Source organism: Trichomycterus rosablanca, chromosome 3 (assembly GCF_030014385.1).
Source record: "Trichomycterus rosablanca isolate fTriRos1 chromosome 3, fTriRos1.hap1, whole genome shotgun sequence".
Taxonomy (NCBI): domain Eukaryota; kingdom Metazoa; phylum Chordata; class Actinopteri; order Siluriformes; family Trichomycteridae; genus Trichomycterus; species Trichomycterus rosablanca.
In genome coordinates, this window is record NC_085990.1 from 37263022 (window position 1) to 37285575 (window position 22554).

General features: G+C 40.5%; 1 protein-coding gene across 1 annotated transcript in view; it reads left to right on the top strand.

Moving 5' to 3' along the window:
* lama1 (laminin, alpha 1) overlaps positions 1–21547 on the top strand; it is a 50199-nt gene extending 28652 nt beyond the window's left edge. Inside the window, exons 28-62 of the mRNA XM_062991240.1 lie at positions 1032–1152; positions 1292–1432; positions 1569–1687; positions 2046–2326; positions 2536–2678; positions 3144–3239; positions 3333–3444; positions 3704–3860; positions 4037–4247; positions 4364–4480; positions 4824–4987; positions 5191–5329; positions 5832–5934; positions 6302–6418; positions 6705–6887; positions 7412–7566; positions 10249–10392; positions 10481–10614; positions 10863–11010; positions 11100–11224; positions 11479–11629; positions 11726–11870; positions 12069–12210; positions 12320–12434; positions 14135–14302; positions 14518–14669; positions 14770–14952; positions 15323–15512; positions 16527–16633; positions 17233–17422; positions 18395–18547; positions 18723–18876; positions 19053–19186; positions 20833–21049; positions 21220–21547. Of these exons, the coding sequence (XP_062847310.1) occupies positions 1032–1152; positions 1292–1432; positions 1569–1687; positions 2046–2326; positions 2536–2678; positions 3144–3239; positions 3333–3444; positions 3704–3860; positions 4037–4247; positions 4364–4480; positions 4824–4987; positions 5191–5329; positions 5832–5934; positions 6302–6418; positions 6705–6887; positions 7412–7566; positions 10249–10392; positions 10481–10614; positions 10863–11010; positions 11100–11224; positions 11479–11629; positions 11726–11870; positions 12069–12210; positions 12320–12434; positions 14135–14302; positions 14518–14669; positions 14770–14952; positions 15323–15512; positions 16527–16633; positions 17233–17422; positions 18395–18547; positions 18723–18876; positions 19053–19186; positions 20833–21049; positions 21220–21386 (5278 nt within the window). The 3' untranslated portion in view covers positions 21387–21547. The remainder of the gene's footprint in view (positions 1–1031; positions 1153–1291; positions 1433–1568; positions 1688–2045; positions 2327–2535; positions 2679–3143; positions 3240–3332; positions 3445–3703; positions 3861–4036; positions 4248–4363; positions 4481–4823; positions 4988–5190; positions 5330–5831; positions 5935–6301; positions 6419–6704; positions 6888–7411; positions 7567–10248; positions 10393–10480; positions 10615–10862; positions 11011–11099; positions 11225–11478; positions 11630–11725; positions 11871–12068; positions 12211–12319; positions 12435–14134; positions 14303–14517; positions 14670–14769; positions 14953–15322; positions 15513–16526; positions 16634–17232; positions 17423–18394; positions 18548–18722; positions 18877–19052; positions 19187–20832; positions 21050–21219) is intronic.
* Positions 21548–22554: the final 1007 nt, after the last annotated feature.

The following is a 22554-nucleotide window of genomic DNA, read 5'->3' on the forward strand; positions in this document are numbered from 1 at the left end:
AAGAGGATTCCAGTAGCAACCTGTGCAGCTCTGGTGAATTCCATGGCCAGGAGGGTTAAGGCAGTGCTGGATAATAATGGTGGTCACACAAAATATTGACACTTTGGGCACAATTTGGACATGTTCACTGTGGGGTGTACTCACTTATGTTGCCAGCTATTTAGACATTAATGGCTGTGTGTTGAGTTATTTTCAGAAGACAGTAAATCTACACTGCTATACAAGTTGTACACTGACTACTCTAAGTTATATCCAAGTTTTATTTCTATAGTGTTGTCCCATGAAAAGATATAATAAAATATTTGCAGAAATGTGAGGGGTGTACTCACTTTTGTGATACACTGTATATATATATGGTATCATTAAACCTTTCATCACTTCTCACATGTGTTTTCGTGACAAAACGTAGTTTTGGAGACCAGAGAAGCTCGCCTGTGATTCCCCCTGGTGATAGATGGTGTAGTGTAAAACCCTCCATCGCCGATCAGTCGTGTAGTGTGAACATTACAGCGACCAGGTGTTAATCAGAGTGTCGTGTAGTGTAAACTTGGCATAAGCTGTTCAACAGCCAGGTGTATGTTTACATTACATTTACAATGTTGTAGCGTGTCAGACATATAAAATAATAATAAAAAATGAATGTTACTGTTTTCTGTTTTGGATTAATTATTTATGTAAACAAAATACACAAATATTTTTAATAATGAGTGTTCTTTGTACAATTATCACATTCGTTCTCTGAACATCTGTACATATTTAAACAAAACCTGTTAATGTAACTCAAATATGCCTAAATGTGTTGAATCGAAATTGAATCGAAAATCGAAGATTGAAGATCGAATCGGGACCTTGTGAATCGGAATCGAATCGATCCAGGAAATTAGTGGCGATACCCAGCCCTACTGCCAAACCATTGTTATATGGGTGTTTTCTTACTTTTGAGACAACGTGTGTATGACAATGAAAATAATAAAAACAGTACTTCTTGTGTGTACTTGTATATCTAACAGAGTCTCTCTGTCTTTATCTAGGATTTCAAATATCTCAATGGAGACAGCAGTGGAGATGGATGAGGTTCCTGACAGCATTCTAGTGGCCAGGCTGGTGGAGACATGTGAATGCCCTTTAGGTTACGCAGGCCTGTCTTGCCAGGTAACCTCAACACTGCTGCTAGATTCAATTATTTGAACTAGATAAAAACAGATAAAACCTGAGCAGTAAGCAGTAAGCTTAATTAGTAAGGGGAAATTAAAGCTGTATGTGTCATTTTTCATGTGTTTGTGTGTTGTAGGAGTGTGCTCCAGGTTACTACAGGCAGCACATATCTGAGCTCAATATGAAGGGCAATAATAGGCCTCTGATTCAGCCTTGTGTGCCCTGCCAGTGCAATAATCACAGTGCGGCATGTGACCTGGACACGGGCGAGTGCCTGGTAAGATTCCACTTATTCAGTTGGAAAATATTTGTATTATGCAGCCCTTAACAGAATTACAGAATTTTAAAAATGCTTTTTAGTGGTTGCTCTTTTAATGTCTTTTTAATTATGTGTGTATCGTATAAACAAACAGGGCTGTCAGCACAACACAGCGGGAAAGCACTGCAACGTGTGTGCTTCAGGACATTATGGTCAGGTGCAGGGATCGATCAGTGACTGCTCACTTTGTGCATGTCCACTGCAAAGCAACAGGTAACACCTTCTACCTACCCAACTCTGGTTACTAAAACAAGAACTGACCACTGTAACTGTAACCTAGCCCTGGATATGTCAATTCTAGTGCTTACTCAATTGTAACCTTTTAAGAACCAGTTCGTGTTTGCAATGCTTTAAAGATCTGAGCTACTACATAATCTGACTTGAGTTTTTCAATGCAGTAAAGAAAATAAAATTTTTGAAATACATATGTGTAAACATACATCAAAGATCTCGGATCTTTTTTACACTGAAAAAGTGTGAAACAGCCTAACAGCACCTTGTAGGTTTTGTGTAAACAGCCTATTTGCAGATTGTCTGAATAAATAACAATATTGGTGATTTTTCTGTGCAGTTTCAGTCCCACGTGTATTCTTGATGGGGCTGGTGATTTCCGCTGTAATGCCTGTGAAACAGGCTACGCGGGACGCTACTGTGAAAAGTGCTCACTGGGTTACTATGGTAATCCTTCAAAGCCCGGTGGGAGGTGTGAAGTATGTGAGTGCAGTAAGAGTGGCTCGCTCAACAACATGTGTGATGTCCAAACAGGGAAGTGTGAGTGCACACCAGGGTTCAGAGGTCACCTGTGTGACCAGTGCGAAGACAGACACGTCCTGAATGTTGACCAGTGTGTTTGTGAGTATCTTAAGTTACATAACCGCACATACTCACTCACTTTTAATGCACTTAATTAGATTAATTTTCAACTGTTATAAAAGTGTGCTAACAGTATTTTCTGTTCTTTAAAAATGCTGATGAGTAATTTATTATAAATTTATATTATCGTTTAATTGTTTGTCATGGCAAACAATGTGGTAATAGTAGCTCACGAATGTTTGTTTCAGCATGCGATGACGGATGCACTGGAGTGCTGCTGGATGATTTAGATGCTAATGTGGTCTTGATGCAGTCTCTAAACCTGAGTGGTGTCATTCTGGCTCCATACAGCCTGCTGATTAGCCTGGAGAACCAGACACAAGAGTGCTTGGTGGGTGCTTGATCATCATTACTTAGCTGGTTAATAATAGTGTGTAATTGTTGACTAATGCTCTGTTTGATTCCAAAACAACAAAAATTGGAAGAAACACAACACTTCTTACCTACTTTTTAGTTATCATCCTCTTTAATTTATATTTCCTAATATTCTATTCACACTGTGAAATAACACCCAAAAACTAAATGAGAACTCGGTGGTGGTCCCAAGCTCAGATAAAAATAAGGATGCTAGATCAGATTTGCGAACCAAAATGATTTGTTGTTGCGATCCCTAATATGGGTGCCGCTGAAAGAAAAAAAGGGAGGGATGGGGCAGGGATGATAATTATAGGACAATATCGAATTTTTGCCTCATGTTATATGTATTTAATTATATGTTAATACTTTGTGTTTTTAAACATACATGGTATATACGAAGAACTATTCGAGTGTATGAACATTTTTACTGTTCTTATAGTCCATGTTGTCAGAAAAGAACTCAAGCTATCATCTAGCAAGGGCAGATGAAGATGTAACAGACCTCACTCAACAAGTGGACGAACTTCAAACAATGGTTTTTAATTTACTTTATCTTATTATCAAACTAACAAACACGTCTAAAATGTATTTGGCTGCTTTTAAACTTTTTTTTAATTTTAATTACCAGATTGCAAATGTATCTGCTCTTGGTGAGAACATTGATCAGGCTTCAGAAAAGAGTCTTCATCAAGGAAAAGGTCTTCTGGACTTGATTTCTGACATTCACAATGTCATCAAAGGTATATGCATGACTTGTTATAGAACACATCTAACACATAGAACATGGGGTAACAAATCTTTTTGATAAGAATTTTATGTTTTTCTTCTGTGTGATTAATGTAACCTGTACAATGTAACTGCACAACTGTATGGGCAATTTATTTTTAAAAAAAACGTTGATTTTCTTATAAACGATTTACTGTTATTCTTGAATTCTTTTGTACATATGTTGTGTAAATATGGATTTGTCCTCATTTCGCCTGGTACTGTTTGGTCTAGTCTTGGAGAAGGAAGCTGAGAATCTCGACGACACAAAAAAAGAAGTGTTTGAAGAAGAAAACAGTGTAATTCTGCAGGAGCAGACGGAATCCATGCTGGAGAAGATTAGAGCCATTGACCTAGCCAACAGTAACATCGCTGCTGTGGAGGAAATCAGGTAGATCCTTCATATTATTCACCAAGTCAGCATGAGTTTGTCATTTCCTTATTAATGTTCTTTTAAAGTACTGTGTTTAACAAATTTTTTCAGGCATTCTATAAAAGCAGAAGGCTCTAATTATGTAAATCTTAAAAGATGGTATGTAATAAGAGTTTATATCATATTTTTATCAGTGCTGCAGTAGCCCTGCTTGACAGCATCCAAAAGAAGATGGCGAAGCCTTTGGATCATATAGAGAACCTGAGACACAACATCTCCACAGCACTAGCCAGACATAACAAGCATCTTAAGGAGGTTCAGGAGGTGCTAAACACAGCCATGAGCCACAATAACCACACAGAACAGCTATTGATGAATATTCAGACTAATCAGGAGAATTTCCAGGTGAAAACATTTTCTCATACTTTTTCATATTCAAATTTGTTTTATTAAGATAAGATTTTCTGAAACATTATACATTTTTATTTTATTAATTGTATTGTGCCCAAATCTTATTATAGTTACTGAGGCAGAACGTGAGCAGTCTGAATCAAGTAGTGGAGACACATCTGGAGGAGGCCCAGGATGTGTTGAGTGATGCACTCAGCATTGCTGGAGATCTTCAAAATCTGACAATGGTACGGCCCGATATTTTGTTATTAATGCCAGTTATTAAGACAGACTAAATGTATGCATCTATATTAACTGGGCACATACAGCATTTGGATTAAAATTCCATTTTATCGTCAAAAAGCTACTTGTGTCTATAATAAAATACAATCACTATTATAAAATTACCAACAATGCCCATAATACTTCTTATGTTTTACCTTATTTATTAGAATATTACTGACACATTACTCAGCCTTAACAGAAACCTCAATAGGCCACCTTGGCCTTAGTAAAACTGCTTAGTCCTTATTAAGATTGTTGATACAACAGTTATCTTTTCTCTGTTGGCATCTGTTCCTGACTGATTAGGGGGTGGAGGAATCTAAAGAGGAGCTGCTTCAATGGAGCCCTAATTTGAGAAAACATGTAGACAAATTAGTTATGGAGCTGACCAAAAGAGATACCCTGGAGCTGGTGTACAATGCAGAGGACCATGCCCAAGCACTTTTCAGAGAGGCCCAAGCAATGAACAGGTTTGTGTGTATCAGACTTTTTTACCAGAGATTTTTACCATGTAAAATTAGTATGATGTCATTGTTTATCAAAATTGCAGTTTTTAGACAAGTTCCTCATGTGGTGTTCCTTCATAAACTACATTACTTTCTATGCTATTATATGCTGGTGTGATAGGAATTACATTAAGTGGTGGTTTGAATATGACTTTGCTGTGTTTCAGTACTCTGTCTGGAGTAAGAGAAGCATCTGTAAATGCCACCAGTGTCTTTAGGAGCGGCTTGGACATCAGTGCTACCATCCAACAGGCTGAAGCTCTGGCTATTTCAAGCGATCAAGATGCTAGCTCTGCCCTCAACCTGGTCAGTTCATCAATACATCAAACTTTTTAAAAAATATAGTTTTTATTTTAAATTGTGGTATTGCTGATTCTAAAACATTCTTATTCTAAAAGTTTTATTGACACTATATGGCCAAAAACTATGTGGACACCCTCCTAATCATCGGTCTCAGGTGGTTTAAAGTAAGGCCACTTGATGGGTTTGGCCTGGATTCAGTGGCCTCCACTGAAGAGAGAACATTGATTGAGAGCCCGGCCTTTTTGTCCAGCATCAGTGTCTGACCTCACAAATGCTCTTTTAACTAAGTAGGTGCAAATTCTCACAGACAAAACAAGAATAGAGGCTCCTCTGGTCGCAAGGCAGAGGGACTTCATATGAATGCATATGGTTCTAAAATAAAATATCCAACCAGCTCATGGTTACGTGTCCACATACGTGCGGCCATATATTGTACATAGCTATCTTTTTATACTATATACAAATACATGTCACTTACTTTATTCTTTTACAACGTTTTTTAAAGACTCTACACAGCAATCAATCATTAACTGAAATGAGCAAACAGGCAGTTCAGAAAAGCTTGAAGATTCTGGATAATAGTGCAGTATTGAAAAATATGACTGAAGGTAAGTGGTCAATCTCTTTTGATTGGCATTACAGTGCTTTCCACATCACTTTGAGTCAGAGAGCATAATTGGCCCTGCTATCTGGTTGAGAAGTATGTTATTCCGGCCTTCACTTAAATCTGAGCAACATTAGGCAATCCCTGGTATTTGTACACTCATGTAAACAGCACAGAGGAGTTCATTTCTATTCTGAGTGCATTCAGCTGCTCTGTGATGTTGCACATAGGCAGCAGTTTTAAATATTTGTTCGCTTTGGGTTTTATGTTTCCTAATAGTGTTAAAGTGTGTGGATAGGCTAAATTTGATGTGAAAACAAGTACAAACATTGTTTTTGCTGTCCTTATTTTCTCATGTATTTATTTCCCAGGACTTGCACTTAATATCAGTGATGTATATAGCAGAATCAGTCGAGTCAAAGCAGGTGTACACAACTTCTCCCAGTTGCTTCCTGAGGCTCTGAGCAATTTGGGGAAGCTGGGAAATGGTGAGTCTTAATCAGTATTCTAAACATACATACATTACATGCTTCCGCTAGTTGCTGTCTGATCAGTTTTGGTGCGCAGTTTAGTACATCTATGCTTATTTTTTGACATAAGTCTGATGATTACTGTTCTTTAGTATTATAGTATGATCAGGTTTAGGGAATGAGCCCTTTGTTGTGCGTTATTCTAATCTATATTATGGATGCTGTTTTAGATATATTATGTTTGTTGCTGACTGCCCTATGTCAAAGAACTGTTTCTGAGTCACTGTTCTTTGTGTTTCCACAGGAAGCAGATCTCAGGTTCTTGAGGTGAAGCAGCAGGTAGTCAAAGCCGAGGCTTCATTACAGAAAGCCGTTGAAGAATTAGAAGACTACCAGATGAAGCTAGAGAAGTCTTCTTCAGCTATTAGCTTAGCCAACAGCAGCGCCAACTTTGTCAATGCCATGGTTGAAGACTCTGAACGAACTGGTGGGTTTCTGAATCATTTACTCAAGAATTTTCATAGTTCACTCCTTATGTTCTTATGATATTAGTGAGCCTAGCTAAATTTAGATACTTAGTTAATGCTAGAGTTTTTTATTGACAGATCTTAATAACTGCTGTCCTTTTGTACAGTGCTTTTAAACTGTCTGACCAATCATTGCATTTTTTCTACAGATTTTTAGCCTCTGTTGGCCAAATAGATTTACACTTTAAAGAAACATAAAACTAAATGAAGAAAAATAAATAATAACAATTAGCCACAGTGGCATAATCATAGCTTAATTAAGTGTTTACACTTAGTGGTAATTATTTTTATATTTGGCATTTGAGATACTCATCTAAATGATATGATCAAAGTTTAGCCCCATTTTAATTTACTCATCAATCCATGTAAAAGTATACAGATTCAAATACACACTGTAAAAACATGATCGAGTGATTTCAGAGGATACATTATATGAAGCCAGTAGAAAGAACATATACTGATTATTATTTTCTCGTCTGTTAAGCCAGTGCAGCTGAATCTAAGCTAAAGGAGGCTCAGCTGGAGACAGACCGCCTTTATGACAGACTGAAACCTCTACAGTTACTGGGTGAAAACCTGAGCAAGAATCTGTCAGAGATAAGGGAGATGATCAACCAAGCCCGAATGCAAGCAGCCTCGGTCAGTGTGATATGCATCTAAATATATTTCTATGTTACTGTTGTATCAGCTAGCTTGTACTCAAAACCACTTTTATTATTCTTTTTATTTAAGTTTTTGTACTTCAGTTTTTATTTTAAATATTAATAGTTGTTTGTGGTTTTACTATTAGTGACAGCTTTGTGTATTTTAGCTGCCATTTTCATGCTAATATAAAACATTGCTTTCATGTTATGCTACTGCTTTTATTGTTAGGCTCTGTGGCATCAGGGGAATGTACCATCTCTCCCTGATGCCACAGGCCTTACAGAGCAGAAACGAGCTGTGCCTTTAAATACCTGGCCAGCTCGTTAGGGCGAAGTGGCTACACCTGTGCCTTCCCTTATTTAAGGGATAGGTGCAGAGCTGTAGCCGTCGCACCTTCTGCTCATATTGGCTGATTCTTTTTTCTTTCTTTGAGTTTGTTTGACACTGCGGTGTCCTTTTATGTTTATTGTTTTTTTTATTATCTTTAGGTTGTGCCGCCGCACTGTGCCGCCGCCGCCGTGCCGCTGCCGCCGGGCCACCGCTAGTGGGCGCCACCACGCCGCCGCCGCCGCCAAGCTGCCGCCAGAGTGCCGCAGCTGTCGTGCCGCCGCCGCCGCCTGGTGGTTGCTCTCAGGTCGCTGTCGGGCCGCTGCCGCCGAGCCGTCGAGCCGCCGTGCCGCCGCCACCTAGAGACCCCATGACTGCGCCCAGAGGAACGTGACCCCCTCCCAGCTACCGCTGGTGACAGCGTCACGTTCCGCCCTCTGGAGCGCAGGAGCAAACGGCCACTTCCCAGCCACCCTGGCTGGTGACAGCGCCTTTGCTTTTAACTTTATAAATCCGCAAGTAAATCGCACCCGGTGGATGGCATGGCGCTGACCAGCATTAACTGCTGGTGAGCGCCGTGCCATTTATCTACCGGCGGTGTCATCCCCCCTTCTTCGGCCAACAGCGCGAGGTTTCCCACCTCGCGAACCCGGTCGCTTCGCCTCTTTAGTGCTGGGAGCGGTTTTGCTTTCAGCGTTGCTGTGGCAGCGTGCTTAAGCTCCCAGCCTAGAGGTGAGCGACCAGGGTTCGCGCCTCGCGCTTTCCCTTTTTCCCTTTTATGTTTTTTCCCTTGTTTCTTTCAGTCTGGCGTCACCGGCTGCCTTCGGGATTCCCCGAAGTGTTTTTTGTTACTGTTATTCCTTTATTTTATTGTATATTACGTTTATGATTTTGTAAATAAAACCCTTTTAAGTTAAAACCTCCGCATCCTTGGGTCCTTCCTCCCACATCATAACAGTAAGGTGCGACCATTACTGGACCCAGCGGAGGACCCCGTCCTCTCCCAAAGATTTTTTTGGGGGGGCACTCCCCCAGTGGCTTTTAGCCACTGGTGGGGACGGGACCGCCGGCTGGAGACCTCAGGAGAGGTCTCCTTAAGAAGGGGGTACTGTTAGGCTCTGTGGCATCAGGGGAATGTACCATCTCTCCCTGATGCCACAGGCCTTACAGAGCAGAAACGAGCTGTGCCTTTAAATACCTGGCCAGCTCGTTAGGGCGAAGTGGCTACACCTGTGCCTTCCCTTATTTAAGGGATAGGTGCAGAGCTGTAGCCGTCGCACCTTCTGCTCATATTGGCTGATTCTTTTTTCTTTCTTTGAGTTTGTTTGACACTGCGGTGTCCTTTTATGTTTATTGTTTTTTTTATTATCTTTAGGTTGTGCCGCCGCACTGTGCCGCCGCCGCCGTGCCGCTGCCGCCGGGCCACCGCTAGTGGGCGCCACCACGCCGCCGCCGCCGCCAAGCTGCCGCCAGAGTGCCGCAGCTGTCGTGCCGCCGCCGCCGCCTGGTGGTTGCTCTCAGGTCGCTGTCGGGCCGCTGCCGCCGAGCCGTCGAGCCGCCGTGCCGCCGCCACCTAGAGACCCCATGACTGCGCCCAGAGGAACGTGACCCCCTCCCAGCTACCGCTGGTGACAGCGTCACGTTCCGCCCTCTGGAGCGCAGGAGCAAACGGCCACTTCCCAGCCACCCTGGCTGGTGACAGCGCCTTTGCTTTTAACTTTATAAATCCGCAAGTAAATCGCACCCGGTGGATGGCATGGCGCTGACCAGCATTAACTGCTGGTGAGCGCCGTGCCATTTATCTACCGGCGGTGTCATCCCCCCTTCTTCGGCCAACAGCGCGAGGTTTCCCACCTCGCGAACCCGGTCGCTTCGCCTCTTTAGTGCTGGGAGCGGTTTTGCTTTCAGCGTTGCTGTGGCAGCGTGCTTAAGCTCCCAGCCTAGAGGTGAGCGACCAGGGTTCGCGCCTCGCGCTTTCCCTTTTTCCCTTTTATGTTTTTTCCCTTGTTTCTTTCAGTCTGGCGTCACCGGCTGCCTTCGGGATTCCCCGAAGTGTTTTTTGTTACTGTTATTCCTTTATTTTATTGTATATTACGTTTATGATTTTGTAAATAAAACCCTTTTAAGTTAAAACCTCCGCATCCTTGGGTCCTTCCTCCCACATCATAACATTTATGTCATGGCATTGTGTTTCACAAGAAAAAACATTTTCCTCAAATTAGTTTTGAAGGAAATGTTTGAATGTAATAATGTTATTTTGGTGTAATTTTTGTAGTATTTGAAGGTGGCAACATCTTTTAAACAATTTGCATAACTGTTCCTCTTACATTAAATTTTTCTTTACCACAGATTAAAGTTGCAGTATCAGCAGACCGCAATTGTGTGCGGGCATACAAGCCAGAGATTACCTCTAGCAATTTCAACACCCTTACCCTGACTGTGAAAACATCTGAACCAGACAATCTGCTCTTTTATATGGGCAGTAGCTTGAGTGTAAGACATTATATTACTGTGAGCATTGTATCTTGTAAATATGTCCTCTAAGTTTGCTTTGCTAATTGGGCTCTGGTTTCATTAACAGGTGGATTTCATGGCCCTTGAGATGAGGCATGGAAAAGTGGCCTTCTTGTGGGATTCAGGCTCTGGACATGCTAAACTGGAATATCCTAGTGTCCAAATAAACAACAACAAATGGCACAGAATCAATGCCACTCGGTATGTGTCCTAAATTGCTGTGTTATTAATCTTACATTAATAATGCAAGTTATGCTATATAAATATTATGCACAAAGCAGCAATTTGCTATAAAGCTGTTTAACCAGAGACACATGTAAATACGAGTTTAAATGTATGTGATTATAATTTCATCAGTATGTGATCTTTGATGTTGAAATGGTCAGTAGGACTGGATTTTATATTATTATAAAACTGTTTTATTTGCATATTGTATTGCCACTGTACAGATTTGGCAGACACGGCACCCTTACCGTACAGCAGTTGGACTCAGAGCCAATGCCTCCAGTAAAGGCCACAGCACCAGGGTCGTCCACGGTCATGGATGTCGGCAAGTCTACGTGGGTGTTTGTGGGAGGTCTTAGTGGTCAGGTTAAGGTAGGCTGAGTGCCCTTTTCTCAGAACAGCACATCTGCGTTGTGTATTCATTTTAATTACATTCCAATTACATGATAATGTCTTTCCAGAAATCCCCAGCAGTGACGATAACTCACTTTAAAGGATGTATGGGTGAAGCATCTCTGAATGAGAAGAACATTGGACTATGGAACTATGCTGAAAGGGAAGGAAACTGTCGGGGTTGCTTCATGAGGTAATGCCCCTCCATGTAGTTTAATTATTTGACTGTACTGCAGTCTGAACGAACTGAAATTAAAATTGACAATTTTTGTCCAATTTTGGTCCAATACGATCAGTGTATTAGAAATATGTATAATGTTTAATCAACATAGTAGAGATATCACATCAGTTACATAAATCTAAAAACCTAGCGTTTTATGTCAGTTTGTTATGCAGAATCTAAATTAATTGCGTGTGCTATGTTCTGGGTCTGTTTTGTGATTGTAGGCCACAGGCAGAGGACACATCCTTCTACTTTGATGGTAGTGGATATTCTGTGGTGGAAAAGTCTCTGCGCTCTACTTCCACCGGCATTGTCATGTTCTTTAAAACTCTTTCACCAAACGGCTTGCTGCTCTATCTGGCCTCTAATGGCACTGTATGTTCCTGGTCATTTTAAAACCATGCCATTTACATTTGTCAACATTTTGTTTTGTTAGTTTTGTAATATATTTATATCTTATATTTTTTGAAGAGAGACTTCTTGTCTATTGAGTTGGTGGAAGGTAAAGTGCACATGACTTTTGAACTGGGTTCTGGACCTCTAATGCTGACCTCAACAAAAGCTTACAATACTGGAGTCTGGTATAAGATTGCCCTGCAACGCAACAAACGCAAAGGTATAAATAATGCAAGCTACACTTTAATGCACTATGTTTCAAAAAATAAAAACATGTTTTTAACATGCCAAATAAAAAATAGCTCATTACATGTTTTGTGTTTAGTAGGATGCTGGTGTCTTGTGTCCCAATATTCCACATTGTCTAGAGAATTTTCTTGTTCACTTCATAACAAAGCTTAATCTATTTGGTCTGCAGGCTATTTATCCATAATGACTGCTGACAACCCATCAGAGAGAGAAGTCATGGAGGCAGAGTCTCCCGGAACTGCATCTGATCTGAACCGCTCAGACCTGGATCCCATCTACATTGGAGGGCTGCCTGCATCCAGGCCGATTAGGTAACGTTTATCAATTTAGCCCTTTTGGCACACGAAACAATGCTTTGAGAAGTCTATGATTTTTAATATTGTAAAAGACGAGACCACTAATCACTCATTATTCTTTCAGGAGGCAGGTTGTTGCACGCTCTTACGTGGGCTGCATTAAGAATGTTGAAATTGCACGCACAAACTTTGATCTACTGATAGAGGCTTATGGTGTGAAGAAAGGCTGTATCTTAAAGGTGAGAAGCAAAATAAAAAAAAAATGGATCAAAAACTTTACCTCACACAACTGCAGCTCCTTGTTAAAGAACATCTCATTTATGTGAATAGTTTTTACAAAACCTGGAAAATAAGGAACAGCTTTTTGTTTTTTACATTTTTTTCTCATATCATTTTCATGTTTTACCACCATTTTATCCTGGTCAGGGTCACTGTGGGTCTGGTTTTCTCAGAATTACTAGGCACAGTATGGTAACACATTGTGGACTGGGGGCCAGTCCATCGCAGGGCCTTGGCCAATCATGTCTGTATAGCACTGGTGGCTGACCAGCTGTTTATGATTGGGCCACATTAAATGATAAACATCCATCAATCAGGTTTTTGTTTATTTTTTGTTAAAAAATAATATGGATATAATAAACAAGGTCATAAATAATAAAATAAATGTATTTTCAGACAATCTCATACAAAATCTAAAACTCTGTGGTATAAGACAATGTAGTTAACGTTTCTTTATTTCATTTTTATAAACTGCTCTCCAGAAAACACTGGATGCAAGGCAGGAATACCTTGGACTAAGTGTCAATTCATTTCAGGGCTTTAGCTACTTTTCCCCCTCCCTCAGACATAGCCAGTCATGTCTGTGTAGATGCCCAGCCAGCTGATAGCACCACTGAGATTTGAACTAGATCTCAAAGGTGGTGCGCTAGTGTAATAGACTTCTGTGCAAAGGTATTATATGGTACAATATCACATTAAAATACTGTACTAAACCAGCAAAACAGTATCACAAAAAAGTTGTATTGCCATCCAGTATAACTAAAAATAGAGTACATAAGTACTGACAGACAATACGTGATAAATGTTGCATAATGTATTGTAACTTGAATTAATAAAACAAAATATTGCTGGGCCGTAGTCTGTATTACATGACATGAGTAAGATTTAAATCCTGTGTTGTAGTTGGTGTTAATCCACAGTACACCTTTTCACCACCGGGGGGCAGTCAGTGACTTTTTATTGCAATCCTGAAACGTTGCACATTACACAGCATTATAAATTGGTAAAATGTGGCACAAAATGCTGTGTAAGTTTAACCTTGGTGTTCTGTTGACATTGACTTTACTGCCTTGTTCTTTGGGGTCCCAGAGGCCTAGTGTTGTGTGGGTAAATTACATTGAGTTCAAAATTAACCAAGTTAATTAAACAAATTGACCGGAGTGTGAGTGTGTGTGTGTGTGTGTGTGTGTGTGTGTGTGTGTGTGTGTGTGTGTGAGAGAGTGAGAGACAGAGGTGAGAGAGAGAGAGAGAGAGAGAGTCAGCTGTACCATCAACACCAGACAGAAAATAAAAAAAACATGAAAATTGATTGCCTTTAATCATGTTTAATCAAGCTGGAGTCTCTGAGACCCCAAACAGAAATGTACAAATTAGGGAGGTGTTAGGGTGGAACACAATGTCAGTTCAAAATATAGTTTATTTGCAGTTTTTATAGAATTAGGATAAGTCATGGTATCACACTGATTGAAAAAGGCTAGAGGTATTTTGCGAGCTGTTAAAGAGCCTATGGGGTGTCAGGGACCCAAACAGAACATGTGCAGTAATAGTGGCATATTGAGAATGACTGGGAATGAAGCCATTTGATTACTAACTGGTGGGAAACTGATGCAGTCAGACTCCTCAATCTAATCTAATCAACTTGTGTGTGTGTGTGTTGCAGGCTATCCGCAGCATTTCTGTGCTGGGTGAAGGATATGTACAGATGCCTGCAGTCACAGTGGGTCCTCAGAGTGAGCTCATTAGCAGCTTTTCCACCAGAAATGGCAGCGGCCTAATCCTGGCAGGATTCAACTCCGCCACAGGTCGCACGCGCCGACAAACACAGCAGGTATAATTACAAGCTAGCATTGAAGTTCTCTCGTAAAAGCCTGTAATAATTACTGCAGCTTTTCAAGTTTATCTTCTGTAGCTGCTCAGTATCTAACTACTTCCAGTAGTCTCATATTGGTGGGGATGCAGTGTGAAAGCGGGTTAAGAAAATCAAATTTAAAAGCACTCTCTGTTTCTCTTCCTCTCTCCTTCTCTTAATGTTGCATTTTCTAGTCTTTTCTGGCTGTGATGCTTGTGTCAGGCAGAGTAGAAGTCCATGTGAGCATAGCAGAGGGAGGAGGTGTGCACAAAGCTGTTGTCAAATCTCGAAACGGCACATTTAGCGATGGAGAAGAGCACTCCCTCATCCTTCAGAGAAATAAAAGGTCTGGTTCTTCTCACCATCAACTATGCCTTTCACATCCAGTACTGGATATTAGCTTTCAGTTATTTTAAAACATGATTTGTTTATGCTATTTGATACAGGACAATGACAGTGTATGTGGATGAGGAACAGCAGGAAACTGTAAGACTGGGCTCAGCTGCTGAAAAGGTTATCACTCTAAACAACTTCTACATTGGAGGCGTCCCTCCAGAAGAGGCCAATGCAGTTCTTTCCTCTGTCACTTCATTTTACGGCTGCATCAGGAACGTGGCCATTGACAACATGTAGGTTATAAAAATCAAATATATTTTACCAGCATTTAAATAAATATAAATTAAATGCATTTATGTAAATAAAGCATGTTAAATTAATCATATAAGAAAAATCTATTAAAATAATTCAACACAGAGGTAAACAGTCCAAAAAACTTGAGTGACAACAACGAGTGTAGTTACACAGTAGCTGTTACTCAATACAGTATTACATATGAACTTTGTCCTACTGCACTAGGATATTAAAACTTTTATTCTTTAGATATTCCTTCCTTGAAAGCAAGAATGCTAAATCAACACCTGGAGAGAGTAATTAAGTAAAATCCTTGTAATGTGTACTGTATAGTGTCAATGTGTATAGAAGTGTCATTGTGTGTGGCAGGTTGTTGGACCTGTCCAGTGCAGTAAGGTACAAGGGAGTAGATATGGACAGCTGCCTGCTGGAGGAGCGTCCCAAACGTCCCCTTTTACCAGACGAGGGAGATGTAGAGCCAGAGACCACTGCTGTCCCAAGGCTGGGGCCCTTGTCACCCCCCAGTGAGATCAGTGCTATTACACCAGGAGCTACCACTGTGAGTGTACATTACACTTTTCTGCACACAATCACACACACGCACACATAATTTAATATGGAAATATAGTTCTTCATGTTGTTAATATATTATAAAACCTATATTAATTGCCTATATTCTACTAAAAACAAAGTACATATATTTAGTCATATTTCAGGTTTGTTTCCATAATATTTGTTTTGAAACTTTTATTTTCTATAAAAGGTTGAAACTTACTAAAGCACTCTCACCCTTACTCTCAGGTCCTTCTTTGTAATGGGGCGAGTTACACGTCATCACAAAATATGCAACAATACTGTAGCTAAAATGCCACAATATAAAAGTGTAATGAGAAACAGAGGTGGCAAAAACAGGTTTTTCACAATGTCAGGCTGCTCGGAGCACCTGCAACAACCAAATACTTGGAAAAAGATGAAAGAAAGAAAACTGCAATGAACGAGCACCCCTCCCCACCCTGTGGCTCAGTCTGCTCAGTGTGGATCTAAACGTGGGGCCCATTCTAGAAAGAGGAGTGAATCTTGAGAGATTAGGACAACCGAACATTTTGGTTTCATTCATTAATGATTTTACTTTCATAGAAGGACACGTATTTAAGCACATAATATACTTGTCATCCAAAAACAAAATCTTTAACAACAGAAATAATTTAAAAAGCCATACATATTATGTTAAAAACTAAGGAGCCACACTTGCATTGGCGAAAGAGTCACTTCCAACTTTTGAGACTAAGGTTGGCCACCCCAGCTCTAGCTATACTTAGTCAGACTAATTGCTATACTGACGTTGATAATTTTGGTTGTTGACCTTGTAAAAGGAGGTATCACATGACTACAGCAAACTTTATCAGACAGCGGTGTAATTTACAGTAAACTACCACAACTAAGGTGTGTACTCACACTAGCATGCTGTACATACCAAAGTTCTAAGTCAAAGCAATTAAAGCAATACTAATTCATTAGTGTGTGAGTCATGTGTATCTTAATATGCACTAATATGGTCATTATACTTTTCTAGTGTGCTGCCGTGGATGGTATAGAAAACATTGCAGATGCTCATCAGCTTGGACTTTCCAAAAACAGTCATGTGATTATCAGCTTCAAGAATAAGACAGTCAGGTCAAGGTAAGCAATTCAGAGAACTGTTCTGTCAAATATGGTCCCATTTGGATGCCACACCTAATTATTAAGTTTAGGCATTTCTAAAAACTATTAAATATGAGGGTTTAAATAGATTTTTGATTAGTTTGCACTTAGTCGTTATGGGTAATTAAGTGTAGATTGATAGGGGAAAAGGCAATTATATCCATTCATTATTTATGGATAATTAGTGTTTTTTTTAATCCATTTTATTGTTGTTTGCTTTTAATTTGTTAAACCATAATCTGTTATAATTACTGTAATTTACTCGAGGTGCCACAAGCTGCTTATTTATTTATTAGCATTAGAAGTGCAGCAGGTCAGGGGTGCAGTGGGAGAACACAACCTCATATTCTCACTCTGTTTACATGTGCATTATTTAAGAAGCCTGAACCTGAACCTGCTTACAGAGTCTGTTCACAAACTTTCGCATTCTGTCCTGTTGTTAGCCATGCCAAGACACACCCACAGCAATACATCATCAGGAATAATATGCTTAATTAGTTATTACAGTCCTTTTTCTGAATATTGATTGAATATTGCTATTTTATGTGCTCACAATAATCAATGACCTCTCTCTGCAGTTTTACGATTGAGCTCTCAATCCGTACGCTGGCTCAAAGCGGGATCCTGTACTATATGGCTAATGCCAATCAAATGGACTATGCAGCACTGCAGCTGCAGGGGGGCCGACTGGTCTTCTCATGTGACCTGGGCAAAGGCCCTGCTATCAGCACATCACAGACACACATCAGCGATGGACAGTGGCACACTGTGAGTTCATCTTTTATCTGTCTCAGTTATCGTGTCGAGGCTGTTTCCTCATCTTCTCTTTCCGGTTCATTTCCTGCAGTGAAAACCATTTTTATTTTCATGTTCTACTACTGCTTTATCCTGGTCAGGGTTGTACTAGGTCTGGTTCACACACACACTCTTTCCCCAGACATAGCCAATCATGTTTGTATGAAGGCACCCGACTAGCCGATAACACTGTTTGGGATTCAAACCCTTCATCCCATCAGTAGCGTAGCAGGCTAGTGTAATTTACCCCTGCATGCAAGTAAAATAAGTGACTAAAACAGCTTGATGATGCCTTGGTGTGAGAGAGCATGATTGGTCCTGCTTTTTGCATTAATACATTTTTAGCAGTTTTCCCCTTTTCCCCTGATTTAGTCCACGCTGGCTGATAAAAGCGGCAGATTAGCATGCACTCCCTTGAAGACGCATTTAATCACAGGCTGCTTCTTTTCACCTGCCAGTGGTGGATTCTCACAGAGATCCTAATTGCATACAGAGAGAACACGCTATAGCCGCTGTAAAACATCCACCACTAATACGGGTGCCTCGACTAGAAAGCAGAGGTTGCTTTGCTGCAATAACAAGAAAAAGCCTTTTCTCTCTCAGGAACGGCCAAATGTGCCTGTTAGACATTCGGCCAGATTGATAGCACCGCTGGGATTGTGGTGCTGTTGAGCTGCACCACTTGAATTCCTGGTGAAAATATTTCAAGATGTTGAAGTAAGATATCAGTGGTGGATTCTGTGATGTCTACAATTAACACTTTTCAAGAAGAAATAGAAATATGTAATTTCCATTAAGGAAATTTTATATCCCACCCTTCATGACTGGCTGCTATCATGTGATGGCGGAAACACTTACTAGATGGAACTTGGCAGGGACTAAATTGTGTACTCTGTGTTCTCAGTTCTTACTGTGTATTTGTGTGTGTGTTCTATATTTTTACAGGTAAAAACTGAGTTAAGTAAGAAGGGCATAGTCATCAGCATTGATGGGAAGGACTCTGAGCGCACTTCAATTAAAGGCCACACCCTGGATGTGGAAGGGAAGCTGTATCTTGGAGGACTGCCTGCAGGATACACTGCCAAAAAGATTGGAAATGTTAGTTTTGGTCATTTTTCTAAACTGAAGCTTATAAAACAACATGAATCATCTGTGTGACATTTCATGGATAACCGTATTCCAAAATATCCAGTGCTTAGAATTTAAATTATATGATCTCAGTGAGCCACATTGTTCCTCAAACCTGGTTTTATTTGGCCTGTGTGCATTGCAGATGACTTACAGTGTGGCTGGATGCATGCAGAAGGTAAAGCTAAACAGTGCTGAGCTAAATCTAAAGGATGCAGTTACTTCACATGACATCGGCTCCTGCTTCAGGTCCATCCAAGACGGCACCTTCTTCAATGGCTCAGGATACGCTGCTTTCAGTCAGTATCACATACAGCTTATTTCCCAGCTAAAACTGTGTTCATAAGTCATTTTAGATTTTGTATTTTATACAGTTCTTGTCACATTTTAGCAACCTGGCATTTCTTTCTTTTTGTCAAGTAAGAACAGCAAGGCTTTCATCGACAGTCTCTAATTATAATTTCCTCTCTTTTAGTGAAAGAGGGTTATTACGTGGGCTCAGATGTAACGGTCAGCTTGGAGTTCCGCTCCACAGCGATGGATGGAGTTTTGCTGGGAGTGAGCAGTGCCCGAGTAGACGCCATTGGATTGGAGCTTATCAATGGCCAGGTGAGGAATATTCCAAAACCACCCAGGCATCTATCTTTAATCTCCATTAAACCAACCTGAAACATTTTGCATTTAATTCTCTTGAACTTTTATATTTAACTGACAAAAGAATAAAATATTTCCAATATTTTCACTGATTAACTCTATTGTATTTTGTAATTATAAACACAGTTAGAATTTGATGCCTAAAAATATATTGTGTAAATGACACTTTTTATCATTTGAAAACTGAGGAAACAAATTGTTGCTGTTTGCTTATTCCTGCATGATATAAGACTTCAGCTGCTCAACAGTTTGTTGTTTGTCTGATTCTCCTCTACATGACATGCCATACATTTTCAATAGAAGATAGATCTGGACTGCAGGCAGGCCAGTCAAAAACATGCACTCTGTGTCTGTAAAAGCCATGCCGTTGACGCCAGTTTTCTGAAGCACTTCCGAGACCATGTGGTTATATTGATTCCCATAGTATGATGCTTTCTCTTGCAATGCAGTTTCAGGGCTTATAGGTCACACAACATTCAGCAGTGATTTCCGGACTTGTCATACACAGACTGAGATTTCTACAAATACCCTAAATCTTTTCAGAATGTTATGTACAGTTGATGGTGAAAATTTATAATTATTTGTCATCTTGTGTTGAGACGTGTGATTGTCAGCAAAGATGGGTCATGGCTCACCACTGAGAAAATTGTCTGACTGGGTTCACCAGAGAGAAGGATTTACCAAAGACTCAGTTATGATCCTTCAGTTCAGCTGCTTATTGGAATGTTTCAAAAAGGTGTAACTTGAATATTCTATAAACTTTTACTGTTGTAAAGTATCAAATGCCCCTATCCCAACATTTTTCGAGTGTGTTGCAGGTATCAAATTCAAAATTTGTCTCCATTTACAAAATACAGTTTAGCTGGTCAGTGAAATCATTGGAAATCTTCCTTTGTACTATAAAGGTTCAACAAAATAAACAAATCACAGATCCTTGGATTTATTGTTAGGCTCTTTGAAGTTTTATTTCTACTGCCAGACCTGTTCTTATTATAAGCAGGCTGGCATTGAGAGAATGAGACTGAATCAATTCGTAAAAGAAATAAAATACTGCAATGCAGCTGTGACTAGACTACTGACAAAAGGCTGGGCTGTTATGAAATGAAAAGTATAAAGACTACAAAACCCATTCCAAGTATGTAAGCATTGATATGAAGTTGTTGGCTCCCCTTTGTTGTGAATTTGCTCTATTGGAAGGCTTTTCACAAAACTTTGAAGTGTATCTGTAAGAATTTGTGTCACTTTATTGAAGAGAAATTTTGTGAGGCTAGGCACTGATGTTCAACAAGAAGGTCTGGCTCTCCTGAAAGATGCTTAATGGTGTTGAGGTCAGGGCCCTGTGCAGGACACTGGAGTTTCTCCACTCTCCACATATCTTGATCCTTTGTGCACAGGAGCATGGTCAGGAAAAAAACAGAAAGGGCCTTCCCCAAACTGTCTTCATACAGCTGTAAGTTGCATGAAGTTGAATTCAGTTTAGATAGATAACTTTATACACCCGTTTGCGATAGATGTGTCTGAAAGGGAGTCTATGTACTTTTGGTGAAGTGAACTTTGTTTTGACTAACTCGTGAATGTTTCCCTGACTGTTCTGTTTCCAGGTGGTGTTCAATGTAAATAACGGCGCCGGACGCTTTTCAGCCGTGTCCAGAAACCGGGCGCCACTGTGTGACGGCCGCTGGCACACCTTAGTGGCTAAGAAGCTAAAGCACAGTCTGAGTCTGAGCGTCGATGGGTTGACGGTGAGCACAGAGAACCCGCACTCTTCCTCCACTTCAGCCGAGACCAAGAACCCGATCTATGTAGGAGGATATCCAGGTAGCCATGACTTACTCCAGCTTTCTATTTACAGCATCTCATTACAGCTGCTCCTATTTGAATTTATCTGATGTTTTAATAAGCACAGTGATGTTAGTCTTTACTAAATGGGTCCAACCACATGAATTACACTGATGTGTCGATTGTTTTTCTGTCTCATGAATGTACAGCTGATGTGAAGCAGAGCTGTTTGAGCTCCAGGACATCGTTCAGTGGCTGCATGAAAAATCTGCGCCTGGTTAAAGGACATATCACAGACGTGTTAGAGTTCAGCTCAGCCTTCACCCGCGCTGGTGTCTCGCCACACTCCTGCCCTGCTGCTGCTCCCGCTGCCTGAGCCATTTCTCAACCCTCCCTGCACTGCTTGTATAAATGTTGTTTTTGTTTAAATCAGATACTAAAATTATTTTTGTTAATGCTGATGACAAGAATCTCAACGTTTTGTTACATCCAAATGTTTGTCACATCTCATTTGTTAATGAAATGCAATAAAGTTCTTAGAAGTTTTTTCTGTCACTTTTGTTACTTAGATTAAGAGTTCATTCTAAGGACTGTAAAAATTTAACTTTTTCTGCACTTTTTCCCTTTTTCTCCCAACCTAGTCATATCCAATAGCTTTCTCCACTTCTGCAGACTGCTACCCTGGCTGAGAAGGGCTATATCTTGCTAACGCCCCCTCTGACCCTTTTGTAGTGCCAACTGCTTCTTTTTACTTGCAGACTCACAGCTCATCTCCGTCTCTGTGCGGATCCTATCGACCTTTCTGTACTCCCACCCGGCAAACATTAGCTAATCTGGTCTGCGTGTAGCCACCTGCCCGGCCAATAGCAGAGCTGAGATTCAAACTCGACATCAGCACTGGTAGGCTAGTGTGTTAAACTGCTGTGCCACCCAAGTGCCACATTTGTTGTTTGTGTCAGTATATATTTTCTGTTAGGTGCTTAGGTGGCACAGTAAAGAAATATGCTAGCCTTTTACCAACGAGATCCGAAGTTTAAATCTGCTCTGCTACCGGATCATTTGGGCGATTACACGGACATGACTGGCCATGCCTTTTTTGGGGGGGAAATCTGGCCAAACAGCCTAGCCATTAGGAGGATGTTCTTCCTGACACAACCCTCCTTATTTTATCTGGGCTTAAGACCAGCACTGAGAGCGCACAGAAAGGACATCTCAGAATGACTAGGCTGCATGACTAAATTATTCAACACTAAGATGATTGTGCTTCAAATTAGTGATGTGAAATATGTTCAATGATAAGTGGTGACACTTTACACTGATGAGGCATAACATTATGACCACCTCCTTGTTTCTACACACTGTCCATTTTATCAGCTCTACCACCCATTTAGAAGCACTTTGTAGTTCTACAATTACTGACTGTAGTCCATTTATTTCTCTACACCTTGTTCTTCAATGGTCAGGACCACTACAGAGCAGGTATTATTTAGGCGGTGGATCATTCTCAGCACTGCAGTGACACTGACATGGTGGTGGTGTTTTAG